This window comes from Haliaeetus leucocephalus, unplaced genomic scaffold, assembly GCF_000737465.1.
Source record: "Haliaeetus leucocephalus isolate CR32 unplaced genomic scaffold, Haliaeetus_leucocephalus-4.0 Scaffold159, whole genome shotgun sequence".
NCBI classification, from domain to species: domain Eukaryota; kingdom Metazoa; phylum Chordata; class Aves; order Accipitriformes; family Accipitridae; genus Haliaeetus; species Haliaeetus leucocephalus.
Window position 1 is genome coordinate 1,938,276 of NW_010972595.1, and position 21,731 is coordinate 1,960,006.

At 36.0% G+C, this 21,731-nt stretch overlaps 1 protein-coding gene across 2 annotated transcripts in view; it reads right to left on the minus strand.

Moving 5' to 3' along the window:
- The window catches only part of CNOT10 (CCR4-NOT transcription complex, subunit 10), a 35,627-nt gene that overhangs the window by 7,553 nt on the left and 6,343 nt on the right, over positions 1-21,731 (minus strand). The window contains exons 3-13 of one of the 2 annotated variants that reach the window (XM_010562409.1): positions 19,547-19,708; positions 18,869-19,019; positions 17,692-17,837; positions 16,683-16,769; positions 15,880-15,963; positions 14,739-14,856; positions 12,805-12,954; positions 11,429-11,631; positions 7,229-7,350; positions 6,402-6,578; positions 3,708-3,788 (exon numbers count right to left, since the gene is read on the minus strand). In XM_010562409.1, coding sequence (XP_010560711.1) covers positions 3,708-3,788; positions 6,402-6,578; positions 7,229-7,350; positions 11,429-11,631; positions 12,805-12,954; positions 14,739-14,856; positions 15,880-15,963; positions 16,683-16,769; positions 17,692-17,837; positions 18,869-19,019; positions 19,547-19,708 — 1,481 coding nt within the window. The remainder of the gene's footprint in view (positions 1-3,707; positions 3,789-6,401; positions 6,579-7,228; positions 7,351-11,428; positions 11,632-12,804; positions 12,955-14,738; positions 14,857-15,879; positions 15,964-16,682; positions 16,770-17,691; positions 17,838-18,868; positions 19,020-19,546; positions 19,709-21,731) is intronic. The other variant, XM_010562410.1, reaches the window with a different exon arrangement.

Here is a 21,731-nt window from a genome sequence, read left to right on the forward strand (position 1 = left end):
GTGGGCGGGGGGGAGGGGGAGAAAATGGGCGGGGGGGGGGGGGCAATCTCTGTAATAACAGCCTGCTTCTAACTAGCCTCTTTTCATCTCTGCCTCAAGGAAGCACAGCTTTTAAACAAGCAGAGGTACTAAGCATCACCAGCTAAATACCCTTAGACACAAGTCAAGGCATGCAGAGGTGGTTGCTACTGCCCTTCACAGCAAGGCGTCTTCTATTTCCCTCAGCTTTTTTAAAGCCTATTTTTATTTCTGAAAGTGTAAATTCAAATACAAGACGCACTCCAATCACAATAGGTAAGTCCAGCAAAACTGAAACCTACTCCTCTGCTCTAAGGACTCGTCACTATTTAAGCTATGTAAGAGCTGGCAAGATTTTTTAGCAACAGCTATCTAAAGAACAGGAAAATATTCAGGTTTTCTTCCCTGCAGTACTGTTCTTGCACACTTGGATCCATTGTTGAGCCGGCTAAACCAAACACTCAGGAGACCTGACAGCTAACCGGAGCAGAAGAATTGCACCACAAGGCAAAAGACAAACTAGTTTTTCACCCCAGTCAGGATTCTGACAAAACTCCACAGGTTGCCTTTGAGCACGGCAGACTTCCAGCATCACTGAGCCTCTGCATGCCCTAAAAAAAACCCTGCCTTTGCACTAGGAAAAAGAAAAATGTTTTTTTAAACTGCCACATTATGTCAAACAGCCTCTTGGGTAGGTCTAGGCAACAAGATTTGTCAGCCCACACTGACTGCAAGTTTACAGAACCCAAACTCCACATCTGACTTGGCTTATTTCTCAGGCAAAGGGCGAGCCAGAGCAAATCCAGTTCTTCAAAACTTACTATGAAGGCACCAAAAATAGCACTTCTAAACCATTTAGAGAACAACAATAACCTGAAGTAATTTCAAATAGCTAGCTAAGCACAACAGTGGATATAAACTATCTACTTTTTACATTTCAACGTAGGCAAACCAATCCAAAATATTAAGAAATACAGAATGCAGATGGTGCTTACTCAATGGGGAAATTCAGCACCAGCAAAGGGGAAATGGGGGAGAACCACACAGTGGCTGAAAGTGAGGAAGAAGAGAGTGAAACAGCTATGGGTGATAATCATTGTAAGCTTCCAGTATTGTGACAGGGGGGCAAACAGACCAGTGCAACCTTTAAGTGGATAAATGAGACAAAACTGGGTAGGTGTGGAGAATAGACAAGGTATATTGGTGGGCAATGGTGGTCCTTACAGTCTTACCTGTGAAATTATTAGCAATGTCAGTGATGCTCCTGGAATACCACATACAATGCTAGGGTATGCACACTTCAAAAATACACAAGTACAATAAATAAGGCATAATGATGGACTGGAGATGGCCAACAGAAAAGTCAAAAAGAAAGGAAAAAAAGGGTAAAATTGGGTCACATGCCTTATAGCAAGGACTTGCAGTTCAAATCTGTTCAGGACAAAGCAGGTGATCCTTTAGCTGCTTTGAAGGGGAAAAATTAACACTCTCACACAAAGTTGTTCAATCTAGAGAGAAAAAGGCTACAACAAGGTCTGTTGCTATCCATCTCAACTTCTACAATAAAATCCACAAAATTTTCCAAATGTAGCACTGTGGTCTACCAGAACTTTACTCCTGATGTATCCTAACAGTGTTGGGTTCTTCTGGCCTGCCGAAACATACCACAGGCTGAGAGCAGAACAGGGGAATTGGCTTCTTGGAGGATGAGAAGCAGCAAGGAGCAGAATTGTTTAGAAGAAACTCAGAAGAAAAATCTGGAGTTTCTACTTCCTATGCATAAATCCTTAGCAGTGTTTGGTGTCCTCAGGCTTCTGCCTCTTGCTTTTAAAACATTGCAGTTGAATTACTGCTTATGATGAGAAGTCTGCTCAACTAATTTGTGCACAACTACGAAACAATATATATGACACATAAGCCTTCTCTAGATGGTATTTTTAATTTTTAAGAACTATTTAGGGATAAAGTCAGTCAGTCATTTTAAACTCTTATTAGGATGTGCAACTGTACAAAGTCATGCAAAAAAAGCATTTCAGTTCTAGAAGCAATAGTGATTTTTCAATCCAGTGACTTTACAGGGAAAAACTGAACTGAATAGACACCTATTCCTCAGGATAATGCTTGCCAACATTCAGAATATTTTTTTTCTTCATTTTCCCTGACTAGACAAGAATTTTAATTTTCTCACTTAGCTCCTTAGTGAGCAGGACTGAGGGAATATACTAACATTTGTGTAACGTATTTTGGTTTTCACAGCTATCTGCAGAAACTTAGAGTTTTAACAGAATCACTCTCTAGGGATGTCTAGTCCTCTGGATTTAACCACCAAAGCAAGTATTGCAAAAAAAATAAATCAATGCTTTTCCTTTCCTTATATGATGTTCTTTACAAGAAGCAGTGTAATTCTTGCTAAACTTGTAAGTTTTCCCTGACATGTTGTCTTCTACTGATGAAACCTGACAACAGCTGATTGTGAAAGAAAAGACTATGTATTAAAAAAAAGAAATATCACAATGTGACACCACGTAATTTTGACATGTGGCAACCACATTTTCAACAGTCAGGAAAAAACAAACAAAAAAACCCAACCAAAAAACCCCAAACCACAATGAACCCACATCACTGTTTTTAATCCAGCACTTTCAATTTCAAGTGGCATACTCTTGTACCACTTCAGAATAAATAATCAAGGTCTCAGCAATGTCTCCTCACAGATTCCTGCTATATTGCTTTTAAATGAATACAAGTAGATTTGCTACACATAGTGAATCAAAGTTAAGGTTAAGCTGGTCATTATAAAACACAGGTTACCTGCGGTTAGACTGGAACAGTGTTTACCCAAGAGTTTAAGTGGGAAATTACTGCATGCTTTGTCCATAATGGAAACTTAGAACAGATTTCTTTTTTCTAAACAGGTGCAAGCTTTATAGTAAGAGTGATTTTCAACAGACTAGCAGCCACCTGAAATAATTAACATTGCCAGCAAATTATAATCTTGTTGGGGAAAAGTAAAGAGATTCTAGATAACATACTTAGACACATGGAAGTTACTCTGTTTGGAAAGCACTCACACTGCTGAACAAATAGTTTAAGGATCTTTGAGAACATGAAAAAAATCTACAGTCAAATTTTACCTATGTTCTTCCATGGTGAGGAAGTCAAATGCCTGGACAGAGGCAATTTTTATTTCTATTTTATGCAAACGAAAGATTTACTCCTGAAAGGAGCACTGTTCTCATTTGAAAGCAGCATAGCTGCTTTTACCACTTCCTTTTTTTTTTTCCATCCAATAAGCATATAATGTTGTGTGGGCTGAATTCCAAACTAGCCTTATCAATGCCTTAAAGGGAAAAGGTACCATACAATAATTTCCACTCCTTCCACCAATCACAACAGCCATTGTCAGTTTTAGCTTTGGTGTTTATGGGACTTGCTTTTTTTTAGTTTTGCCCAATATATAATGCCAAGCCTATAACAGTGGGATCAGACAGACTGATCTGCCTTCTGAACTGAAGTCTGCATGGTTTCTATTTGTTCAGATTCAAAGCCCAGAAGAAAGGAAGCACACGCATTGGAAAAAAAGGCATCCTTAGATTAATAGCTACAATTCAATGTTGCAAATGTCTAAAAAAAAAAGCTAGGAATGACTCCAGAATCATAGTGGTAAATATTTTATATTATTTACTTGCCTTAAATTTTCTAATTCCTGTTTCTTCAAAGGCGAAGATGGTGGAGCTGCAATGAATTTATCCCCTTCGTGACTTTTATTGCTAGAATGAAAACAGATTAGTTATAAGGAGTGACTGTAAATAATTAAAAAATTCTCAGTGTAATAGGCATTTATATTTATTCACTCCATTTAAAACACCAGCAAAAATTCTATAGCCTAAAGAACAGGGAAATGAAGCTATGCAGAAATTGAGGCACATGCTCTTATCCTAACTGTTCTATTTGAGAAGGAAGAAGGGGGACATTTGCTGGGAAGGATTTGACTGACAGTCCAAACAACCCCCACCATTCTCCACAGCCTTGAGCTATTTTTGAAGTTCAGCGTAGGACAAGAACTTTAAACTGGAAAGACACAGAACACGCTGCATTTGTAGCCTCTGTTCTTTTAGCCTGTAAGAAAAGCAGTAAACTAGTTCTCTCCCTAGACATCCTAAAATCTAATTACGTAAGTATTCTAGAAGATAACCCACAAAGTGCTACAGCTTCCTTTAGACTTCTAGCTGCCCTTAATTTTTATTATTATTTCAAAATGTCTTTTTTTTTTTTTACCCCCTAAATAAAATTCCACTTTCTTAAAATTACACTTGGCTCACTCTGTTTAAAAGGTATGCAACTTTGCTTTCCAATAAGCTGAAAGCACCTCCTTCTGCAATGAGAACTGAACACTAACAGCTGCACCTTGGCAAAGAGAGACACTAAGGTTTAGAAACAGATTTAAAAAAAAAAAAAAATCTGAATTGAAAATGAGTCTGCCCACTTAACAAGAACTTTTTAATTGATAGTTTCACATCTGTTTATTACAAACAGGTAAGATAACTCCAACTTAGCCCTTCAAAACATATAGCAACAGATTCCAAGGAAACCAGTACTCAAAACTGTTGTATTGTATATACTTCATGCCTTTGTTAAAAATTAGATTAAAAAAATACCCTTAACCACTGAAAATATTCACTGTTTTCTTGTGAATAAGAGAAGAATCTGCCTTAGAATCAGCTTGCTCAATTAGTGGGATTTGCTTCAAAACCATCCTGTTCAATTAGTGTGATTTTCTTCAAATGTCTTATATGTTTTACTGTTCTCTCACAGAGGGTCCCTTCTCAGAAGGAACAAATCCTTAGAGAACCTTTCAGAATGTGACACACAAATTCAAGAACAGCCTGCTTTGCTGCTGGATATTTTGAAATTGACAATGACCACTGGGAGATAAGAGGCAGTCTTTTGTAAAATTGTTTTTTAAGCTGAAGAAGCATCTGGTTTTTCCCTTCCTCACTCCTACAAGAACAAACCAACACCCCACCTACCCCCCCCCCCCCCAACAAAACAAAAAAGGTGGTCTTGTCTGAATAAGGGCCACCAGTTTGTTTTTATCACTGCCCCTCCATGGGCCCCGTAAGCTTAAAATTGAAGTCTCATTTAAGCCAGAGAACCTTCATCTCAATGGGCTGCATACAGCTCACCAGGAGAAGTTAGTTCATAACCTCCAACCTTGGTAAGGAAAAAAAAAAAACACAACAAAAAAACCCACCCCACACACCATGACCCCACACCCCAGATTTTTAGAATTCATTTGGTCACTTGACAGAAAAGATTGTCATTGGGAAAAAAACAGTTACACTGAACAGCTTTCAAATATTGCTGTAGCAGTAACAGCCACCAACCGCCAGCCCTAGTCTATCCCCAGGCAACCTCAGAATATATGAGGATGCACCTTGTGCCTGTGCAACACAGCATACATGCAGTAAATCCTGCCATGTGACAAATGGATCTTATCTTCTTAAAATTTACCTGTACTTGGGTCTGACAAAAACATTGTGGTTTTTCATTACTCTCTAAGTAGTTCAAGTTCTGATATAGCCACTTTTTCCAGATTAGTTCTTGTCACTCTTCCCTTCTCAAAATGGTCATTAATAAAGGTGCAGGCTATGGTCAACAAAGTTACTCTTCAAAAGGAAGTTTGGAATGTTATCAGGACCAACACAAAATATTAAAACACCTTCCTGCTATTTAACATTTGACATACATTGTCTACGAGCTACTTTTTCTGAAGCTTAGAGAAGAAAAAAAAAAAAGAGATATTTTTCTTAAACTCTTTTTTGTAAAATGCAATTTATTAAGCAATAGCTCCATGCTGCTTTCCTACTTATCTTCTAAATCTAGTTTCCCATTTCTAGTCTGAAACAAACACAACAAAGCATACTAAGGCTGATGAATGTCAACTCTTACCATGGGGAATTGTTTACAACTGAGTCGCTAGACATTTATATATTGAATCAAGTACATGGTGCACGTGCACACACACACACAAAATCACTGTAACATGTGAAACTTCACTCACAATTAGAGAAATACCAATATGCACAGCAGGAGGGTGTGGGAAAACACAGCACAGAAAAAAAGATGGCCAGTGAAAAAAGAACTTCAGTATCTAATTCATTAAAGCTGTTAGGAATGGTAGGAATCAACTCAGTATTTTGTTCTTAAATTAGCATACCAGCAATTAAAACAACGAGCAGCCAAACAATTTCCTTGGATATCCCAACACTACTAAGAGAATTTACAAATACGTTATTTTTTTCTGCTGGCCAAACAGACACAGACTGTCAGCCCAGAGTTACTGTGGACAAAAAGAAAGGTTTGTATGCAATTTTGTTTACCTGCATGCTTCACTGCTTTCACTGTTTTCTGTATTTCCCCCCAGCTGATTACTAGTTTTAGATCCATTTTCCTGCTTTGGCTCCTGCTGATCTTCTGGCAGTAGCAGCAAGGCATTTCTTAGACAAATCGCTGCAAATTCCATACTGGCTACAGGTATTGCTGAGGACTGCCCATCACTTAAAAGAAAGAGACACAGAAGTTAGCCAGTGAGTAGCAACCCTACTAAATTAAAAAATAAAAGCAAAGCTCCAGAAAGATCTGAATGCAGAGAAAACTTTATCCTAAAAAAGTTAAATCCTGTTTTAATATAACACATTTAATTTATGAAGACATATCTATCTTGCTATTCTTATATATGGGAAGTACACCATGATGCCCAAATAGAGTGAGCAGATCCAACCACAGAATTACAGGAAGTTCTCTTGTTTTTCTTGACTTCACTTCCTCGAGTTTTATGACAGAGCAACTAGATTCTTCCCACAATTTTCTAACGCAGATTACTGAAAAAATATATTTAAGTGAGAAAACGAGGACAGCCTTACCTAACTGGAAACATAAATTTCAGATCAATCAATTTTAAGCTTTAATGCCCTTCTTAGTTACAATTAATACACAGTTAAGCCCTCTGCTGGCCATCATAGAAGAGGCATCCAAATGATGTTTAAGCAGGACTCATCAAGCATTTCAGCATGCCTCTCTCTTCACTACATTAATAATTCAAAAATGAACAGTTATTCCATGACAGTTTTAAAAACTCCTGATAAACAGATACATATCCTTAAAAGCTTTGATAACAAAATAAATAGCCCATGGAAAACATACTTACTTATAAACAACATTCTGTATTGACTGGGATGCTAGGACTATCTTACGGTGGTAGCCTTGACCTACTATAGATTGCACAATTCCCTTTTTGCTGGGAAGGCCTTTAGTCTCTTGTTCTGATGTCTAAAAGGAAGGAAAAAAAAAGGACTAAAATATCAAGGTATCAAGGCTGTTGAATGAGAGCTTGACAAAATAAGTGAAAGCTGGAAGAAGACTTTGAACCTCGCTAAAGTGTAAGAATTAATAGTTTATATGGGTACAGTTTTAAATCTTAAGTATCATGAATGATCAGGCACCTTCTATTGTCTTTGTGTTGCACAGGGATTTTACTGCACACAGTGTAACCACAGATTAGTTCTGACAGCTTGTCTGATAGCCTACTGACCTAGTTTCTCCTCTGTTTTGAAAGCAAAAGAACAATGAACCAAGTTGTATTAAAAAAACTCCTAGGATATCTAAAAAGAAATCATACGGTCAGACAAGTAATATTCAGAACTAGCACTGTAACACTTGCCATCTTCTCCCCTGCTTATACAGCATTCAAAATGCTCTCTGAAAAAGCTGCTCTCAAACTGTTCCATGGGAAGCATGAAGCTGAACTGCAACATATGCAAAGTCACATTAAATTAACTTGTTTAACAGATTTTTGATTATGTAGATATTCTGGGGGTCAAATGAACTTAAAGCATCCTAATTGTAAGTCCCAAGAATTATCTCTACACCACATTTACTAGGGTTTGTTTGTTTTGTTAAGTAAGGTTAGTGATGAAAAGTCACAGTCGTAAGGAAAAACTTATCCTAAATCTGTGTTTTAAATAGCTATCACTTTTCAGAAAATTTATCAGAATCTATTCTGAAAAAGAATATTGACATTATAATGGCATTTACCATCATATAAAAAAAATACATACGAGTCTGGATATGAAGCACATATTTCAGAAAAGGTGTTAAAAAAAGGCAGAATAATCTTCCATCTATATTTTATAAACTAAAATACTGAAGTGGGTGAAAGTTCGCTTCAGTAAAATTACTTTTCTGTATGCTGTTCAGAGAATAAATAAGAATTCATACTTAGATATCATGAATATTACTGCAAATTGAGTTACAAGTTCAAATTAAACACACTATTGATTTTAGTGCCTTACTTGTCATGTTGCAAATCTATCTTATAATTTAAAGACAATTCCCCTTTGTCTTTAATATTAACAGCATCCAAAGTTAATTTTTTTCTCTAAGATTCCAAATTCAGGAAACAGCAAGCTGGTTTTGTGACCTAAATTCAAGCTCCCTGGTATATGAGAGAACATCACAGCTGTACGAGGAATAAAGCTAGGCTTCAGGAGCCTGGCATGATCTACTGCTTTGGCTAGCCTGTAGTAAATGAAGTGCTCCATGAGGGTCTGTCTTTCCTTTTTCCAGACTGCTAAACACTGTCCTTGTAAACAGAATCCTAGCTTTGTTTTTTGCCACAAAACCTATGCTAATCCAGTCTCCCATACCCGGCTTTCCATTAGAGATGATCAGCTGTGCCTTCTTTATCTGTGTGATTTGTAACCAGTAGAAGACACACAGAAAACTGCAGAAATCAGAAAGCTGTTCTTCCTGCACTCACTGTGCTTTATAAAACTCAGAACTATCTGACAACAGCTAGCACATACACAAAGTCAGTGCGTTTTTGACCCAACACTCTTGAAACTTCAATGCTGTGCCTGTGAAATAGTGATATAAGCAAACCTCATCTATAAAGCTATAAAGCTGTGAATATATTTCTTAAATTTTCTGAAATAGACACCAAAATAATGAGCACCATTGAAATTCCCAAGGGAAAATTTATGGATTTTATATTTGGAAGGATTCAGATAGTGTGCAGTAAAAAACAGGCACGGAGGCCACTCTAAGAGGAAAACAGAGAATTCAGGATCAGAGAGAAAAATAATAGAGTGAATATAGCCATTTGTTCAATTAATCCCACCCATCCTGTGCACCAAGTGAAATGGACATACTGTGGAGATAGCTGCATGGGATCATGTAATTATAGATTACATCATCCCACCCACACACAAGAAGGGTGAGTTACAGTTAAAACAGGGAATCAAGTATGGCATCTCTTAATTTCACAGATGTACTATTTTGGCGCAACCTTCTGTTCAAAAGAACAAAGGATCCTGTCCCCACCCCTCTGAATTAACATACGGGCTTATCCTAAACAGACATGGATCAACAGGTTGAAACCAAAATGCCCCAGAGGACATGCAATACATCTGCTGTCAGCAGGTTTCCACAAACTGCCAGCAGAGGAACAAGTCTCAGCAGTCAGGGACTCAGTTCCCCGGTCGGTGGCTGTGATTGTGACAGCTTCAGGATGGAGAAGGCTGATCTCGGCTTCCTCAGCCTATGCCACTTTTAGGCTAGCCACATTACAGTCTCATCCCTCTCAACCTCTAGTGGCAATTGAGTGAGGAAATAACGAATCTTCAGATGAGTTTTGGCTGCATGAAGAGAAGGAAGATCACATGCAAAGATTTCAGTGGAAATCAGAGCACATCTTATTATCTCCATCCAGTTTAGACCTACAAAATGAGGCCATGTCTGAATTTGGATAATGTATTTACAGTAGACAGAATTAAAAAAAAAAAAGGAGGAGTTTATATTACTTGTACATCAAGAAAACTGTAATTAATTAATACCACCCCAGGAAGGAAGCTTCTCTTTAACCAAATACTTTTAGTAGTCCTCTACAAGAGTTTTTGCATCTTCCAATAGTTCTAGGACACAGCGCTATATTTTGTTTTTAAACAAGATTATTCACCAGTCTGATCCAATAACCATATTCATTAAAACATAAAAAACCCTAACCTTACTGTCTGCTAAAACAGTAGCAACATACTTTCAGTCATATCTTTTACACCATAGTATCTAGCCTGAAAGTAGAGACAAAGGATCTCTACTGGATAGATATATGTTTTCTCCTACTACTCCAACTAAAATTTAAGATAGAACCTCATCATTTCAAACGTGGTAAAGCAATTCCTAGAGTCTAAACATAAAAATCCAAGATGTTTCTGCCAAAAATTTTCCAAAGAAAATAATTAAAACAACCCTTCCACCTCAAAGTATCAGCAACAAAAGTTATCAGATTTGTTTCTTTGCATCAAACCTCAAAGTGAATATAAAACCTTCAAGAACAGCCAAAAAATTTTCCTTCCTTAGACACTACAAATGGTCACTGACTCCAATCTCACCTCACTCCAATCTGCTAACCAGGAACAGAAATCCTTGGAAGTACAGGGAGCACAGAGAAAAGATCCTAAGCAAGTTTAATTCTTCCATTTACACAAAAAAAGACAGAATTACTTGCGAGGTGACCAAATTATTTGTGAGGTTGTTTTGTTGTTGTTGTTTGTTTTCAATATATACCATGTATTATTTTATATGGGTTTTACGTATATATAAATATAGATAAACCCCAAGATTTTTCAACCAATGTGAAATGCGTGTGGAAAGCTGAGGCATCCCAAAATATCCATAAATAGTAATTCAAACTATTAATGTCCACACCTACATTTTAAGTAGAGAGCATTCACTACAGAAAGAACATACTGTTTCCTGTTATAAAGTGATGCCTCATTAGAGAATAATACAAGTTTCTTTCCAAATAATATCTTTATGTTTATTTCTAAAATTGTTTCAAGACAAATTAAGGTAAACCATCAGATGACTTGGAGAAATCTAACATCTTCAAACAAATTCAGGATTACCCATTCAGATTATGAGTTGGAATGCCAAAGGGGTGTGACAGTAAATTGCCAAAACAAAATGATGCTTAACCAGTCTCTCCAGAAAAAAAACTTGTAACTTTGTAGAAGAGCAGCTCTAACAGCCACTTACATGCTTTTGTTTCATCTCACGCCAATCTTTTGAATAGCCTACTCTAATTGTTCTGATCTTAGAAAAGTCAATTAAACACTGGGTATCAAGACACTGTTTCTATGGCAGTTTTCCTCCACCTGTTGCAGCTTCAGATTAAACACGCAAACACATGTATACAGAAAAATAATTAATCTGGACTTACACAGAGGTGTTGCAACATTAGGCCTTTAAAATGCATAGTTCAACTCAAGATATTATTTCTTCCTTTCTGTGATCACATGTATTTATTTCATAACTACAATCAAAATAAGGAATTTGCAAATCTACTTACCCCTTTATTGGCAGCAATGCAGCATTCTGCTATTCTCAGCCAAAGACGAGGGTTTGAGTGATAAACCTGGACTGCCTCAATCAGGCATTCAAAGGCAGCTAAGGGCCTCCCAATATGCAAGAGCTGAATTCCACAATTGTAGAGCAACTCATACCGTTTGTTAGTCAGTAGTGTACACATGGGTCTCCCTGAAAATTTTTTACCTGCAGAAAAGGATTACATCATATTGGATGTGCAGCTCAGGAGAGCAGAAAACATAACTCTGGGACAAGGAGGGAAGCCGTGAAAAACACCCAAAAACTACCAAAAAACCCCTTTCATCACAGAAATTCACTAGCCTCCCTCTGTAAATAAATTCCTTCCGCATCAAAGCTGATATCAAAGACAAATTAATTGTAGTCTTAATAAAGGTTGAAGTACACTAAATGCTAACCACTTAAGCTCCTTGTCACTCAAGCCAAATGTTATATAATAACATTGAATCCCATATTTGTGAGAATACACATCTTTATTACTCATATAAATTCCAGAAGAAAACCACTTTGCTGTTAACAAGCATAAAACATTTTCTGTCTTCACACTGGTACCTAAGACTGCACTTAGGTACAGGGCCAGTGGAGGAACTGGAAAACCAATAAACTGTGTGATAGTAACTAGATTTTAAATAAAACAAGAAAGGAAAAAATTATCACTTCATCATAAAATCATTTACTTGGAAGAGAAAAAAAAGTATTATTAACCAAAGCAAGAAAACTTATTATAATGTTTATTTTCTTGTCTTTTGTATACTTACAACAAAAGTAGACAGATAAAACTATACATAAAACTAAACAATAGAAGAACATTTCTCATACAACTCTGGAAATTGTTCAGTAAGAACGTTTGAGAAATACACCATCTTCCAAATGTTAATTTAACAGTATTGCACTCCACGTTTTCTATATGTTCCAAGTTAAAAACAAAACAAAATAAAAAAAAAAAAAACCACACATCCTTCAAGTCCTGATGATTCTATCTACTGTCAGCAGGACTATAAATAACATCTTTAATGATGCATAATAGGTCACAGAAACTTTATTTTGTCATATCTCCCTGACTGATGGCCAAGGACTACGAGAGAGGAGTAACTGCCCCAGCCCCATGGCATATCAAAGGAAACAGTAAAAAAAGAACATATTTTATCATCATCTATTTCTGGCAACAGCAACTATACTCTGAAATAAAGTTACAATCAAAATTCTTACCCTCCTTATCTTATCCTCTGCAAAAAGATGAAATAGGAATTTTGCTGATAATTACTGAAAGCTTCTATCCTCCATTTCCTTGATTCACCCACCCCTCTTCCACCATCTATTTTCATCTCTTAAAAGTCCTACCTGGATCTGAGCTGCCCGTTCCTAGCTGTGCACACGCATTATCGTTTTCTTGCAAGGCTTTTTTAAAGTAAAAAATTCCTAAATTGTGCTTTCCCATTGCAAAGTGGATGCAGCCAAGATTGTTCCAGAACATACACCTTAAGCATTCACCTGAGAGAACAGAAAAGACCATCTTTGTAAACTGAAAAATATCACTGAGCCCATAAAATGCTCCCACCGCTCTCTCATGGTTCAGCATATTATGGTAGTCTATTAAAGATGTTCTTCAGCAAGATGCTCATGGATTATGCAGTTACTCCCTGCCTCACAAGCATTTTAATAACCTACATTGCTGTATACCATTCTAGTTCTTTTGGACAGTTGTCCTGAAATGACCTATGTATAAGCAGCCACAGATTTCCAGATCTTGTGCACCGTATTCTAAGAGAGACAGGTATAAAGCAAGTGTGACAGATTGCAAATTCAAGTTCACCTAGAGGTTTTCATAGAACTTAGCATGAAAGCACTTCAAGTTTTGTAACAGACAGCTCTTGTAAAAAGGAAATTCTCAAATGATGTTACCTTCCTAAGTTTTATAAAATAAACAAATATGTCAACCTAACCATACAAGCAGGAAATGCACCCCCTTTCCTAAATATATAATGTTCAGGTAATACTGTAAAGAAATTCCTTCTAAATAATAAAGAACAGAAAATTAAACTTTTGACTTATCTACTGCTAACTGCAGCTCTACGGGGTTACCACTGATAAAAAAGAAAAAAAAACCACACTACCACTCTAAAAATCCAAACAACCAAGAAAAAGACCAGTAACAAAATAACCAGACATTATTTTATTGTAACCTAGGAAGACTATTAAGTGAACATTCTACTGTGCAAAAAAGCTAGTGCAAAAGAGTTATATGAAAATAAAACTTCCCAGAAATGTTTAAGTTATAAAGAGAACTCTAAGCATAAAAACTGTCAGAAAGATAAGTTACAGTAAATTCTAAAAGAAGTGTCAAAATATGCCAGAATAGGCATTATGGCAAATATTTTGAATGTTTTCTATGAAACTTATCTGTAAATACAGAAGTTTAAAAAATTTACTCAGAGGGCTAACTCTGCAACTTCTATCATCTAATTGCAATCTATGCAACAATATCTACTAGGTAAAAGATCTTACAGCACAAGAAATTAAAAGTACTATCACAAAACCAGCATTGAACAAAGTAGTAAAGAAATTCAGTAGTTTTAGAGTACAAGTATTTTTTGAAATCCTAACTCTCTACTGACACAAGACACAACTTTCTCTCCATATTTTTCAATTGATATTTTAAACAGCCAACTAAAATTTCAAATATATTTAAATAATACCATATACAGTGAGGGTATATATACACAGCATATATATTTATAGTATATAAGTAACTTTTATATCTAAAACATTATACAAATTTATGTGCTGTTACATTTCTGTGCATGTCTACACATATACACTTTCTAGATATAAAAGTAACTTAAAATGGCATACGGTAGAAGTCAAACCTTAACACTTCATGAAACATTCACATTTCCCTCCACAATCTTCATTATAACTGCTATAGTGTCCTCTGAGTACAATCTGAAATCTGATTTCTAGATCTAGTATGTTGCCTTTTGTTTCATGTCTTGATTTAGAGACCCAAATATGAGCCCTGCAAATTCTACATTTACACCTTCACAAATCCATTTTCATAGAAAATCACTACATTGTCTAGAAAAATGTTCAATAAAAACACAACGGTGTTACGTGAAGGAGCACAAGAAAGATGAAAACATATCCAGCATATAAACCTATGACATTCAGAGCCTACTCCCTTAAGTAATCATTAATATGCTTACAATTAATATCAACAAGTAGTCCTATTACAGTACACATTTAAGTACTTGCAGGATGAAGGTTTTCTATTTTACCTGTTTTCATGAAGCCTGGATGTTCAGCAATGTTTGCACTGTTTAAAAGTTTGACGGCTTTACGATAATTGCCCCTCAAATATTCAAAATTGCTCTTAAGAAAGAGAGAAGGAGCTGACTGTGAAGGAGAAAACAATAGTTAATTATCTTGTTTTAGGATTTATACTGCTAGTGTTAAATCACTCCACAAAGAGCTTGGCTCTGCTGTCATTTAAAAAATACATGGGCTTAGGCCCTAACACTTTCAAGAAGTAGCATTTCTTTATTGAGCACCTGATTAACACTCACCTCCTCTGAACTACAAAACTATGCATACTCTTTGTTACAGCTCTAAACCCCAACATTATTCTAGAGAACTCTGTCATGGCAATGACTAAGTGCAGAGGATCTCTCTCTTTTTTTTTTTTTTTAAGAGTATCTTTCTCCAACCTGTCTTCTAGCACACTCCTCCCTATGCTTCCCTGCCTGCAGAGTTCAACAACTTCCTCCTGGGCTGTCATCTTCCTGGTCTGCCAACAGAGACCTCATGATCCAGAATGATTTCTGTCAAACTAGCAGCTGTTGAGACTGGCAACAAATGGGAAGTGCTCTCCTCCCATTCCTTGCTCCTCAGTTAATGTAGAACTTATCTGGGATGGTGGACGTAATTCTGAGTTGAGAATTCCTATATAAAAAAAGAAACTGCTTTCTAGCAAGAGGTAAGCCTCCAAAAATTTTCAACAAAAAGAAAAAACCCAAAACCCTGCATATCCCCAAATTAATCTTTTATGAACTGGTTTAAACCACCAATGACATCAGAAGTTTGTAATACCCATAACATTTATAGTAAACTAAAACTTATTTTGCACTGCTTAAATTATAAAGCAAACTGAACATCTTTATTATACAGGGTTTCACTGTTATTTTGGTATCATTAACAATAAAGTGCATTTTTCTGAGCAACTGGAAACAGAACAAATAAGAAAATTCTACATTAATTACACTTGCAGAAAAGAGATTACAACCCCAACTGACTACATAAAGTGTTATTTCAGACATCCATCCTCAATAAGACTTTTCTTTGTAAAGAAAGTTAGCAAATACAGTTTTAAGATAGAAAACAGATCTAGATTAGAAAAACAATAGCCTTAAGAATACTTACATTCCCAGCTGTATTCATAACAGACTTGATCTCCCTTTTGCATGCTTTTAGTGACTTCATCTGGATATAGGCTCTCACCTTATACTGTTAAAAAAATTAAAATTAAATTTGTTAAATAAAAACCAACAACTTGTGCAGATCTGCAAGTTGAACCATATCTAGAGATTTAGTACAGAGTATTCTATACACAGCTTAAAAATACGTAGTAAAAAGCTGTTCGAAAAGCCTTCCTAAAAAATAAATTCTGTTCAGACTTTCAACAACAAATTTATAGGCTTCGTATTTACAGTAAGCAGATGTACACTTTGTTCAATGGTCAACGGCTACTCTATATTCAAACACAGATACAAGCACTTAAAATGACAAACTAATTAAAATAATCTAACCTCTTAATTCCAGACATTTATCTACTAAACTGAAAACACTAATAAGTGAATGCCGATAGAGAAGCATTTTGCTTCTTCACATATTTTTCCACAGAACAGTACAGTGAAACAGAACCTCAGCTTTAGACTGTTGGAGGCCTAACAGTTATAAAGTCAGTACAGCTAACTACAGTTTAAAAAAATTATGATAAACTGCAGGGACTGAAATAGGGGTTTTTTCTGTGTTAGGTCAGTTTTTCCTCTACATGGATCTTACAAAAAGGAAGAGTTAGATAAATTCATTCTTTTGTTTTACAACATGAAATTCAAAGAGAGACAGAGTATCACAATTCATGCTGAACTAGATTTGAAGCAGATGGCACTGTTTCAAGAAAACTTGAACCGACGTTCTTATATAAATAATATGCAGACACTTACCTGATGTATCTTAGATTTAGCAACTTCTATTAAAGCTCCACTTTCAGCTTTTTGATTCGAAGAATCTTTATTTGTATTATTACCTGACTGTCAAACAAATAAAAGGAAGTGTTACTATTAGTCACCTTTTAAATTCAGTTTACAGATTCTTTCATAGGCTATTTTTATCACTCTCACATGAAGAAGAAAAACAAGTATTTAATAGTCAAAAAATACACATCCCACCAAGTACTGTAACTTGAGCTTAACAATCAAAATCCACGAACAACCACACCAGCCTGTGAAGAGCAGAATTATATATTAACATTAGTGTTAACCTCAACCACAGAGCAGCATAGGGTATTTGAAGAATTCTCTTACCCAGAAGGATGATATGCACATTCTAGAGTCTCTCTAATATTTTCTTCAGTAGAATTACTATATACTTTAAGATAAAATGTTTTATCTTAAGTGTGACATTCCATCAACAGGAAAAGACTGAAGAGTTCTGGTTTTACTTCCAAACCACTACCCATTCTACTGATTTTTCCAAAAGACACATACAGAAGACTTCATTTAGGAGTATGCCTCATACTTTCAGATGCTATGTAAAAAAGACACTTGACTTCCCATACTATGGTATGCAATTGCAATTCCTCCCTGACACTGACTTCCCCTTTGAAACTTAGGGTCTCATATGCAAGGTCTTTGAAACTTAGGGTCATAATGCAAGACAAGCAAGAAAAACTATGTATGTTTGACCCTGAAGACAACTGTCCTTCCAATGCAAGTCTCTGACTTAAGAAACACTTCTTAGCTCCCTGGGAATAAGAGAAAAGGGTAAAAGGGAGGGAATAAACAGCTGCTGTATACAATTAACTCAGTTACTAACATGTATAAGTTGCTGTCTGAAGTTACAAGTGATCTAATAGTTTTATTATTCAAAAGTATTTTCAAAGAGTAATTTTGGATTGAGTTAAAGCATACTTCTGGTAAAGACTTAGTGGCATTCATATGATTTTAAGCTTACCTCATTTTTTCCATTCTTGCTGTTATTGTTTCCCTGTGAAATCATTTTTTCCAGAACAGCAAGGAGATGCAAGGCTTTCTCAGCTTGGTAAGTTAGCAGGTATAAGTCTACAAGCAAGAAGCACACCGCCTGGGCAAACTTCTCTTCTGTATAAAGCAAAGAAGTAAAAATGATTTTACAGGTCTAATACCAATCCTGCCAAACATGACCGAAGAAAAAAAATTAACTATGAAGTGCATCTATGTAACACAATGAGAAAAATCAATACATTACGTAAGAAAAAAAATGCAGACATCAACACAATACAGAGAAGTACACATACTGAAAAAAAAGGTAATTCATTCAAACGGCATCAGCATAAAAGCATAGACTAAAGACAGCTTAACATGTATTTCATGTTTCTAAATTTTGAGGATTGGTCTAAGCAGATCAGCACCAAAGATCCAGCATCTAAACAGACAGATGGAGCCATATACATATGTAGAATCCCACAGAACTTGAAAGGATTCCGTACAAACACATCTCTGCTTGGCTGGCCTCACAGAGTAAGTCCCAGATAGGCATATTGAAAACTGGGAGGAACTGAAGAAGAATAATGGTAGCATTTACTTAATTTATTGAGACACACATATACATCCTTCTGCCTTGTCACCTCTAAAATTCAATGAGAATTATGAAATTACTTCATACAAGTATGGCAATTCCACTATACAGTGTGCCATAGCTCATAAAACCTGGAGACTTTATATTCAGATATGAGCACATACAATTATGTATGACTTAATGCAGGTATTTAAAACTGCGAGTGCCCTGACAAATACACACCCGCCCATGAAGTTGTATGATGACTCAAAATACTAGATTTTCAATAATTCAATTAGTTTGTACATATTATTTACGTAAATACTTTTTAAAGCTGTCAAAAAATCCATTTCAGTTTCATTATACTTGCCTGCTAAATGTCTCTGAAATACATTCCCCCCCAAATCAATTGTTGTCCTTGATATAAGTAAAACATATTCTTTATTCTGAAGCCTACTTATTTATTTTTATTCTAAAAACCTACTTTTTAGAGCCATATTAGGCAAATTACAAATCACTTGTCTGATAGTGAGAAAGACTGAATGATCTTCCTGTAGTCATTGCATGAACAAAACTCTTCTTTCTGTCTACATACCGAAAGGCTCTATAAACTGGTACAGCTTCTCCCCAACTGATATAGCTTCAGTATACTGACGCAGATGATACAAAATAACAGCTTGATTGTAGTACAGCATACTATTTTCAACATCATCTAAACCATCCATTTCTTCAACAACAGAGTGAACCTGAAAAAAACCCCACTCGTTTCATTTAACTTTCAATACCTATAACTTTAAAAAATGTCAAATATTTAAAATAATAATCCTAAGGTATTAATCTGTCTGAAGATAGGTCAGTAAGAATTATAAGCTAATAAAATGTATTGTTGTTCCACATAAATCCAGCAAAAAATTTACAATGAAATAGAAAGCTGTTAATTGAGTAGCAAAGTAACATTTTCACTTCTTTATTATTTCACAAACTATTTCAGGTTAAGGAAATTTCTATTGAAAGAACATAGCAGATCTTTCTAGGGCTATAACCTCTGAAACATTTCAGCTTCAGATCAATTTCAACAATAAGTAAAAACTTAACTATAAAAAGTGTCCTAAATGATTAAACAGACTCAGAGGTTTAAAAGTAATGTTACTATCTTATTTCTTTATTAAATCTAGAAGACAAGGGGCAGAAGTTTTATTTCTATTTCACTGGAAGATCTCACCACCATTAATAGTACTCAAAATCAAGTACCATATCAATATCTTTGCATTACCTGGTTCTTCAGCTGGTTAAGGGTTTGTCTCAAATTGTCTGTTGTAGTCTGGTTACTTTTACAGAACTCTGCAACTGCAGTATTCAAAGTTATTTTGTAGTCATCTTTGTTTATGTCTTGAAGGGTATTTAGGTGTTGTAAACAAGCATCATAGTTTCCAGCCTGGAAATTGCAAACATACCAGAAACATGCATTAGAAGATACAAAGTTTAAACTAGCAGGCTACTAAGTTTTAATGAAAGTATCCTCTGTAAGTTTAGAGAGCAAAGTAGTATTTCCTTTTATCAACAGCAAGTGAAGCGAACTAAACCTCTACACACATACTTCATTATTTATGCAGATTAATATGTATGAGAAGAAAGTCTAAAAGTTGAGGTCATGTCCAAACTTCAAAAGAATTTTGTGGAGGAAGGACAAATGGAGTAGCCGATTATTATAAACAGATGTTTCCATGAAAAGTATTCTGATTTCTCTTTGTTGCATTATTTTAAGTTTCAAGATTCTTTATTTCCTCAGTTTTCATGGTCTTTCCCCATCACATGCATATTGAGCAGCTTCAGTTGCTTACTTAAGTCCCATCCTATCATTTTATGTTTATTCCTCACTTAATCTGGAGAGACTGTGAGTTACAATTTAGTCTGTGGAAGTCAGCTTAAGATGGGTTGGAAAAAGAAGGTGTCACTTTCCCAGTAAAGGTTTAAATAATATTTTACAAGTTTTAGCTGTTGAATGAAGTATTCAATCATCTAGGTATGTCTAAACAGAAACTAGGATCCAAGCATGATGCTCCTCTGAGGTGTGATTATAATCAAGAAACCCCTTTCTTGGACCTCAGGAATAAGCAAGGACTTCAGAATGGCTCGTTTCTTTCTGCTTTCGGTTTTAGTCTTTTCTGTGTTTGTGCAGAAGGAATTTAGTGGCATCAAGGAATGAAAGAGAACTCCAGACTGTTTCAACTACGTTAAGCCTAAATGATCCTTTACTCTCTACTGTTCAGTTCCTATCCAGGAATCATCACCTTCCCCTCTTCCACATCAGAGTTACTTCCAGTCTGGTCAGTCAGATAAGCAGATTCATTTCCATCTCTATCAATGCTTCACAATCAAAAGCTATGCTCCTGGGTACCACAACCACTCTCCACTTCCTTTTTAACTGCTATTCCATGGAGCTTCTCCTGGGCTCCTGCCTAACTTCCTCTATTAAGGGAAGAATTACAACAGAGAAAGGCTCTGTGGTCCATCTGCTCTTCCCAAGAAAGTTGCCATTCTGCAGCTACTTTCAACAGAGCCATCCCAGTTCCTTCAGTCTCCTGTGAAAACACAGTTATACAATTTACAGAGAGAGGTAGCAGGACCTTGACACACATTATTTCCACAACTTTAAGTATCAACAGCATGGATTACCTAGTGATCATGTGCATGAAGACAGGGACTTGCAACTCAACTGCTGGCATGCTCTTTAATTAAGACAGTTCATCACCCAATGATTTTCTTCACATGTTCACACTCAGAGCTTCTCTTCAACAGGAGTAGCTTTCAGATCACAGCAACAAGGCTTCTAACCATGGTTGGACTAAAAACTTTGAACCCTTAAATGCTCAACCTATTTTGTGATGTTTTCCTCAGCTAACAGTCCTTTACTCCACTCTGCTAGACAGGATCTAGAATATACTATACAATTCTATAGTAATTCTATTGAGACTGAAATCGGAAGCACAATACAATAAAGCAGCACACAAGGCAGTCCACAAAGCTATTTACAGCAACTCGGTAGCAAGCAAAATTGGCAAACAAGGCACCAGATTAATTCTGCTCAGATCTGTCACCACCTCACAACTCCATGAAATTAGAGTTCTTAAAGCAAGAAAAAAGTCATGAGATAAACAAGATACAGTGGACCAGTATAAAACTAAAGATGAAGTCATCAGCAGACCAAAATATTTTAGCACATAGATTTGTGGGCAAGGTGGAAAAGAGACAACCCTTTCACGTGCCTTCAGTTCTCAGGATCAAATGCCAATGAGCAAAAAGTTACTGAAAAAGAATAATTGAGCTAGAAAGCACTCAAGACATCAGTGAACAATATCAGCTGTAGTCAGCTTAAGGACCAACTACATGCACTTCATGTCACAACATTCCAGACAAAATGAAAGTAATGAGTGAAATATACAAGCAGGAATCTCAAA